The 8275-nt window shown below is 55.2% G+C and overlaps 3 protein-coding genes across 3 annotated transcripts; 2 read left to right on the top strand and 1 right to left on the bottom strand.

Moving 5' to 3' along the window:
- Positions 1 to 617: 617 nt before the first annotated feature.
- MFIFM68171_04898 (uncharacterized protein) lies at positions 618 to 2806 on the top strand (the record flags this gene model as incomplete). The annotated part of the gene is made up of 2 exons (XM_071060318.1): positions 618 to 1087; positions 1147 to 2806. The coding sequence occupies 2 exons, from the start codon at positions 618 to 620 to the stop codon at positions 2804 to 2806; spliced, it is 2130 nt and encodes a 709-aa protein (XP_070916419.1).
- A 1596-nt stretch (positions 2807 to 4402) lies between these two features.
- MFIFM68171_04899 (uncharacterized protein) lies at positions 4403 to 5846 on the top strand (the record flags this gene model as incomplete). The annotated part of the gene is made up of 4 exons (XM_071060319.1): positions 4403 to 4698; positions 4759 to 4909; positions 5045 to 5668; positions 5733 to 5846. 4 exons carry the CDS (start codon positions 4403 to 4405, stop codon positions 5844 to 5846), a joined length of 1185 nt encoding a protein of 394 aa, XP_070916420.1.
- An 889-nt stretch (positions 5847 to 6735) lies between these two features.
- MFIFM68171_04900 (uncharacterized protein) lies at positions 6736 to 7787 on the bottom strand (the record flags this gene model as incomplete). Its single annotated transcript, XM_071060320.1, has 3 exons — positions 6736 to 7137; positions 7291 to 7481; positions 7562 to 7787. The coding sequence occupies 3 exons, from the start codon at positions 7785 to 7787 to the stop codon at positions 6736 to 6738; spliced, it is 819 nt and encodes a 272-aa protein (XP_070916421.1).
- Between the last annotated feature and the right edge of the window lie 488 nt (positions 7788 to 8275).

The raw sequence follows: 8275 nt of genomic DNA on the forward strand, positions 1-8275 counted from the left end.
TAAGGTAGTCTGCTCTGAATGTAATTATGCGCCTGCATCTCCCGCGTTCTAGGTCATATTGGGAAGTCCTGTCAACATCCTGTAGCAGGGCAGTCCCATCCCGTAGTCTTCAAAGATTTAGGTTTGCACATGATTGCCATCTCCGTCATCGCACCGGTTGGCATCAAAAGCGGCTGGAGAGAGATTCGCTGGATTGCACAGGGTGGGAATATCCAAGTATACGGAATTAGTCACAAACGACGTTCCAACCCTTCATCCAGTGGGCGGCGAACAGGCAGTCAGGAGTTGGGCCGAGTGACACCCTATACGGTGCAGGGTGGCGGTGGCTGAGCAGTGCGCCGCCGCCGCCGCCGCCGAGTCCCCGTTCATTAACCCGCGAGCAAAGTGGGTGAGGTGGGCAGAGGGCGCCTCGGTGCCTCAGCAGCTGTGGCCTTGAGGAAGCCAAGTGGCCCGGGAAATTATTAAGAATACTCATTGCCCCGTTAGTAGCCTTCACAGTCAAGTCAGACTCGCAGTAGTTCTCCTGCACAGCCTACATTACCTTGCAGCATGACATTGCTCGTCCCACCTTCCTTTCTGATAGTGTCGATCAGCACCAAATACTACGACAAACACCAATGGCAGTCGATCCCTTGACCATCACGACTTCCATTATAACTCTGTCAAAGACCCTCCATCAGGCGATCCATCTCCTGAGTGATTTTGGCAGTGCCGAGGAGAAGGTTGCCGAGATTAAGCGTAACTGCGCGCTCACGGCCAGCGTACTTGATTACCTGCAACAGCAGCTGAAGTCGAGCGTACCCCCAAAGCTTCTCATAGATGGCGCCGATCGAGCCGCCGCGGATCCTGATGTCGGCATCAACCTCGCAGCCATCCTCAAGGACAATGTCTCCCAGCTTCAACTTGAACTCGACGTTTTTGTCGTCGAGCTCGCGAGCCTTCGCAAGCCCTGCCTCACAGAGACGAGAATCGGCAGGCTGCTTTCGAACGGGCTCGTGGCTTGGAAAATGTCGTATTTAGAAGCAATGGACCACAAGATCGTCAGGAAACGAATGCAGCTGGAGCTGGTCCTGAATAATCTTCAGTCGTACGCATGGCCCCGCACTGTCCTGCTGGTCGGCATACTGACGGTATCCTGAACCATAGGCACAATGCCGAGCGACGGCTCTCACATGGCAGCATTACCTCCGCCCTCAGCGAGTTCATAAAGCGGCGTTTGTCCCATGCCTCAGATCCCTTGCCGCCCCCTAGCTACGAAGCCCAGGAGAAGCTCATTAAGGCTATCAAAGACGGTAATAAGCGCGAGTTGGAAGCCCTGCTCCAAGAAGTATCCCCAAACTTCCACTTCCGGCACGGCGTGGACGAGCTATTTCCCTTGCACCTCGCAGCTATGGGTGGCGACTCGGCTATGGTTGATCTTTTAATCTCGCAAAATTCCAAGGTCGACTGCTGTTCACGCACAGGCGAGACACCGCTCATGCTCGCCATCAAACATGATCATGCGGTCGTGGCGATAACCCTTATCCGGCGAGGGGCCGATATCCTGATGGCTGACGGGGAGGGTCAGACGGCACTTCACATTGCCGCGAGGAATAACATGTACGCTGTAGCGCAGGTGCTGCTCCGCAATGGCGCCGACGCAAACGCATATGACAAGGCTGGTAGAACCCCCCTGATGGAAGCGGTATGCCGCGGCGACCGAGACACCCAGCCTCACGACACAAGCGTTCTGCGAGTGCTCCTGGAGCCGAACCGACAAGGAATAGCTGCGGATCCGATTCTTGGAACGCCGAGAGAGCACTACACCCCACTGCACCACGCCGCGGCCCAGGGCTACCTCGAGGACGTCCAGATCATGCTGACCGCAACAGGGTCGCGCAGGGCCATGGACCGCTTGGTTCTGGACTCGCTCCAACGCACCCCTCTATGGTTCGCCGCGAAGAACGGGCACGTCGACGTCGTGAAGCTCCTGATCCGCCTCGGCGCCGACGTCAACCATCGCTCCCGCGACGCAAACGACCCAACGCCGCTGTGGGCCATGGCGGCGAGCGCGCTGGCCTCCAGCTCCTCCCTCTCCGGCGTCTCGGTCCTGCTCAACGCCGGCGCCGATCCCAACACCCGCCACCCGGGCGACGGACACACGCTCCTCCACCGGGCGTGCCGCGCGGGCGACGTAACCCTCGGCGCTCTGCTCCTCCAACACGGCGCGGACCCCCGCCTCCGCGACGTCTCGGGCATGCAGCCGATCCACTACGCGGCGCGGGAAGGGCGCGAGGCGTCGGTGGAGCAGTTGCTGCGGTGCGAAACGTTCCGGGTCGACGTCGACTCGGCCGACTCGGGCGGCGTCACGCCCCTGATGCTGGCCGCCGAGCACGGCCACGACTTCCTGGTCAAGTCCCTCGTCGAGCACAAGCCCCAGGGCGCCGACTGGCGGCACCGGGACCGCGCCGGGTGCGATGCGTTCTACGTCGCTTGCGCCAGGGGCCATGTGCTGTGCGCCGCGTATCTGCTGGGATGCGGGGCGGATGTGAATATGAGGAACGAGAAGCACAATACTCCGCTTCATGTCGCCGCGAGGATGGGCGAGGTCGAGACTGTGGGCTGGTTGTTGAGGATGGGGGCTGATAGAGAGGCGAAGTCGATCGTGCCGTTTGATGGGATGACGGTGGTGGGGACGCCGGCGGATATCGCGAGGGCTGCGGGGCCGGAGGAAGAGGTCTACAAGAGGACGGCAGAGTTGATCGATCGTTGGGACGCGAACCAGCGGAGGACGATAAGGTATACGGTCTCGAGGATATCGAGGTGACGTTGGTGGAGAGGAGCTGTTGGCCCGGGTGCCTCGTAAGTACCTTAACAATGGATCAGTGGTTTAGACGGTGCTACTCAAGAGTGTTAAAAATAAGAACGAACAAAAGCAAAACCGTCCCCTGTAGGAATCAAGTCACCAGGGCGTTCCCCTAGTAAGTCCAGCGTTTAATCAGAGGGCCTAGATGCCCAAGGACAGTTTTCCCTAACATTCAGTAGTATGGTGGTTCGGGCGCGCTCTAAGGCGCGCCCAAGGAATAGCCCCGTTAAGGATGCTACCGAAGGTATGGTTAGAAACTCGTGATTATTCTAATGCACTATTGTAAGACCGTTCTGACTATGTATACCCTGATGTTTCTGAGGCCTCTTTCCCTGACCTACTAATTAGTACTTCCTTATGCCAGGTTGTGTTCTTTGTCCTTCCATTGCATTCAGCAACCCCGATCAGGGATATAGTGGACTGGATTCCAGGTCACCGGCCAAGGGTCGCCCAGGCCGATACCGGGCTTACAAGCTTGGCACTGATAGGGTAGACAGTGGTTGGTATAAGTCTAGGTAGAGGGGAACTTGGCTTCCGCTTCCTTACCACTGGGCCGTGGGCTCCCGTACCACACCTTGGTGAGAGGCTAAAAGGCTCACAAGGTCTCAAACTATTGCTTGATGGAAATGTTGCATGGCCCCTCTCCTCAATGCACGGGCTACAATAACCTCTTAAATACCTATCCTCCCCTCTTTATACACCGAAAGGAATCATGCTGTGCCTGAGATACTACGTAGGGGTTGATTCTGCTTGTATTACCGTGCAGCATCGTGAGTCATTTTCCAATTGTCCCTCCCAAGCCCTTGGCTCAGCCACATTCACCATCCAGGTAGCAATCCGGCAACTCAGCCTTGGCCGAAGATCCCACCAAAGTCCCCTTGTCTTTTCTGAATCAATGACTCAGATGTTATCACCTACAAGGATTTACAATTTAGTCCCAAGATATTTGTCTCTTTGCTATACTACCCAATGGACTCGCCGCCGTGTCCGCCGTGTAACAATCTTTTTGGCGCACTCCGAGAGACCAACTATGAAGAAATATACCGGAGTGCCCTCGAGGGCTGTCCCGGATGCTCGCTTCTCCAAACAGTCGCCTTGTACTTCGTCGCCGGGCAAAGCGATATCCACAGTGTTCAGGTTGTCCCAAATAAACACCGAATTGGAGAAATTTGGCTCTTGCTGTTGAAGATCAACATGGCGAACGGTGCTGAACGCAACGTGGAACTTTTCCGACAACGAGACCCGTCAGGCCGCGGAAGTCCCCGAGTAATGGGACGTTGCCACAAGAGGTGCCAGATGGAACGGTGGCCCGAGATCGAATTGGCCAGGCCCGTGTCAGGTCACTCTGCTTCGGCCGAATGCCTTGGCTTGGCTAATGACTGGCTCAAGAACTGCTTGGAGAATCATGCTGAATGCCCGAGATTCGAGCCTGCCAATCTACCAACCCGGGTGCTGTACGTGGGCGCGGCATCGAGGAACCCGCAGCTAGTAGTAACCACCAAAGGGGCCCGAGGGACCTATGCAGCACTGAGCCACTGCTGGGGTGGTACTACGCCAATGAGTCTAACGGCGCAGACGGCTAGCCTTTGGCAGGACGGCATTTCAATTGACAGTCTTCCCCTGACCTTTCGCGACGCCGTAGTGGTCACCCGAGCCCTTGGAATTGACCACCTCTGGATTGACTGTCTCTGCATCTTACAAGATAGCCGCGACGACTGGGCGTCCGAGTCGGGCCGGATGGCCGATATTTACAGCAATGCGGTCATCACAATTGCCGCAGACCAAAGCGCTGACTCCCACGGCGGCATCTTTGCCGAGCGCAGCAAGATGGAAGCCGACGTCCTGCCTATCAAGTTGTCCTCCGGCTGTCTCTGTAATGATTGTATCGTATTTGCTAGATTGCAACGGGACAGATCGTATCCTTTTGCCAGCCACTCCACCGACCACTCTCGGTTGCTAAGAACCGGACTACATTCGCGCGGCTGGACCTATCAAGAGCGGCTACTCTCCCGCCGAGTCTTGCATTTCACGCCGTCCGAGATGGCGTGGGAGTGTACAAAGGAAGTATCTTGTGAATGCCGGGTCCACGGCACGGTCCTAGGGCAGTACCTGATCTTTCGGCGGGCATTCGTCAATCCCATCATCACGCAACACCCAGCTGACAACGAGGCAGAGGCCTCTCACGACCTACTGAGATAGATCCACGGGCCACTCTTTGACGAAGCCGGCGGCGACACGACAAGTCTCGTGCAGTTGCACTGGAGCCTCATCGTGTTCGAGTTCACGGCGCGAGCGCTGACGGTGGAAACAGACCGTCTCTCGGCCCTAGCCGGCATTGCCGACCTGCTCTGCCGCTGCACCGCGCAGCAGTATTATTTCGGCGTGTTGTCCGCTCATGCCGTGAAGGGTTTGCTCTGGCGCAACCAGCCAAACACGAGACGGAAGCGCCCTAGCAAGAGGCTACCGGCGGCTTTCGCGCCCTCCTGGTCCTTCGGTTCCATCACGGGGCGGGTTGGCTTCGTGCCGAACCCTGAGAGGTTTACTCTATTACGCCTAACCGCCACAGTACATGCTATTTCGCGACAGCTGTTGTCGGCGGCAAATCCATATGGGTCGGGTACCGGAACGATCGATCTCGAAGGATGTGTGGTGCCTGTGCGGGTAGAAGACCCTAGACATGCGACGGTCAAGAAGGGACAGTACGTGCTGTCTGTGGTCGACGACGCTTCGCTCAAGCCCAATACGGAGAATCTTCCATATGACTACCCTCCGGGGCTTCCGTGGGGTTATTTCCAGCCCGACGTAGATGATTTTGAACACGAGGTATACGGGGCAACGGAGATATGTGTCTTAATCCTAGGGCTGTGCGGAATGGCTAACAGAAGAGGGGAGCAAGCGCTCGGACTCGTTCTTGCTAAGGGAGCTACAGATGGTGAAAGCGCTGCGTATAATAGGGTGGGCCTTTTCGTTAGCGGCGGTAGATTTGGCCAGTACACAATGAGCAAATGGGCCAGTTTTGGCGCTAGAAAGTGTATCTGTTTGGTATAACAGCCTTGTAGCTTTGACAGGGACGTTTTGGTGTGAAACACGGTTTCTCGCATGAGAACTTCTCGGGTCACCACATCGGCATGGTGGAGATCTGGGGCACCTTAGGACCACGTCCAACCGCTAAAAATCACCGAGGGAATCATTCAAGGTCTGCGTCGGGCTTGATAGGATATTACCCGTCGAAAAGAATATTGAAGTTAAGGAGTGGTGTACTCATTTTTTTTTTTTTTTTTTTTTTTTTTTTTTTTTTTTCTCTTGGTTGAGGAAGTTGTTGCCCGAAGACGAGGTGCTATGCATAGCCACTAATGAAACCTGTTTCCCCCTTTCACTCCGTGCCCAACCGTCTAAGCAACCATTTTGGGTCTCTTGGGCGCTTAAGCCATGCGTGTCCCAATGGTACATTGTTCTGCACGGTTTTGTCGGGGGGGGAGACCGGAGACGGGGGATGCATAATCGCAATTGTTGGGCGTAAGCAGCAAATTCACCATGTTCTAATTAGAGGGAGGTATGGTCTGGTTCTCTCACACACTGGTTTATGGGACGGATATGCAATCCGTGGCTAGCCAAAAGGCAACCTATGCAAGATATTGCAATGCAGTCTTCTTATCGTCACTGTCGTAACCAAAAAAAATAAAAAAATAAAATAAAAAAAAATAAAAAAAAAAAAATCGCAGACCATCCCCTTCAGCGTATGTACACCATGTACCTGACGCGGTAACTTGCTGATTCTCTCATCGCTAGGTACATACCTGAGGCGCTCCGTTCCGCTCGTGCCCCGTTTCCACCAAGCGTCTTCGGCCGGCCCGCAACCCCCTGGGTAATTCAACCCATGCACATATCTCTCATATCAGTATCACGACTAACAGAAGTAGCCCGACTAGACTGCCCTCGACAATCCGCACCGAATTTGGGATGATTCGGCCCACAATGACCTCCGGTTCGATTTTGCCATGCTCCTTCTCTTGGGCGCCGTCACTGCTCGACTCGATCTGAGGCTCGATCACTCTACGTTTCGATAACAAGATGTTGACGATATTCAAGGCCGAATCCGTTGTGTTGTCGTGCTCGAGCACCTGCGAGCCGTGGGCCAACATGGTCTTCCAATAATTCTCCTTCAAGTCCTCTAGTCGGCTTTGCTGCTCGCTCCTGACGCGGGCACTGGGGAGGTCGGCCCACTTTGTTGTCACTAGCACGCAGTGCCTAAGCCCGTCCTTGCCCAACAACCGCTGAAAGTGTTCGAGGTGCTGAAGACTCGTTAAGGGGCCAGGTTAGCAATAATGCAGCAAGTTCTAGTACGAAGGAGCACTTCCTGGGACGAGATGATTTTGGCCAACACGGGTAAGGGAGGGAAAGTAAGGAAGGTGACTTGCTCTTTGGCCCAAGTTACCCATCCGAACCTGGGTAATGTCATGCATGTAGATAATGCCAGTCAGCAACTTCGTACCGTGGTGGGTTTTCAACATCATTTCTTGCAACGCGTGCAAAACGTCTTCGTCGCCCATGCGATCGTCGTCGAAGCCAGGGGTATCGACAAGATGCACGTCTTTTCCGTATGCAACACCCTTGTAATACGTAATTTTAGCCGTCTCTAGGTGCGACGAGCATGTTAGCAGCCGGCCATGAGTGGTAAGGGAATATGGCAGAGGTGTTTTTGCACGACCAACACACCTGATTTTAGCGTGTGCCCAATCGCCGGGGGGAGGCCCGTGTCGGTATCCACCGCCCCCAGCTTGTGAATGAATGTGCTCTTCCCTACTCCGCTTCTACCCATGAGCAAAATGACGGGAATGCCCGCGTCTATCAAGTTCTTGGTCCTGTGTTCGGAGATGCGGAGGCTGAGGAAAGCCACAATGACGATGCAGATTAGCCGGACGATCCTTTGGTGGGACGACATGCCTTGGCGCCGAGGTGGCCGCTCCCGGATGGCCGCTTGCAACACAGCAGAAAGTCAGCACCGCCTAGTCCTGGAGACAAGGAAAGAGAGAGATAAAAGAAGGAACATGGAGAGAACGAACCTGCGGGATTTCTATCCCCTTGGAAGACCTGGCGATGGGTCATTGATGGTTCAAGGTGCAAGAGGGAAGGTCCGTTTGAGACTGAGGACCAAGTAATGAATGGAGGATCATGTCTGATCAATGCGGATCGGTTGAAGGGGTTTAAGAGCCTCTTAAGTATACCGAACCGACGGTTCGTGTTCGGGCTATAACTGCCCGCTGTTGCCTATGATTTCTGCCACACTGGGGAAACATCAGATCTCCGACACGCTGCCAGTCGGCCTCCCCCTCCTTACCCGTATATTCCCCTCTCTCATTGGCTTGACTTCGGACCGCCTTTGGCGCCTAGTCCAATCGATCGTTACTCGGTGCGGTTCAGAAGAAACGA

This window comes from Madurella fahalii, assembly GCF_045866475.1.
Source record: "Madurella fahalii IFM 68171 DNA, scaffold_2, whole genome shotgun sequence".
NCBI classification, from domain to species: Eukaryota; Fungi; Ascomycota; class Sordariomycetes; order Sordariales; genus Madurella; species Madurella fahalii.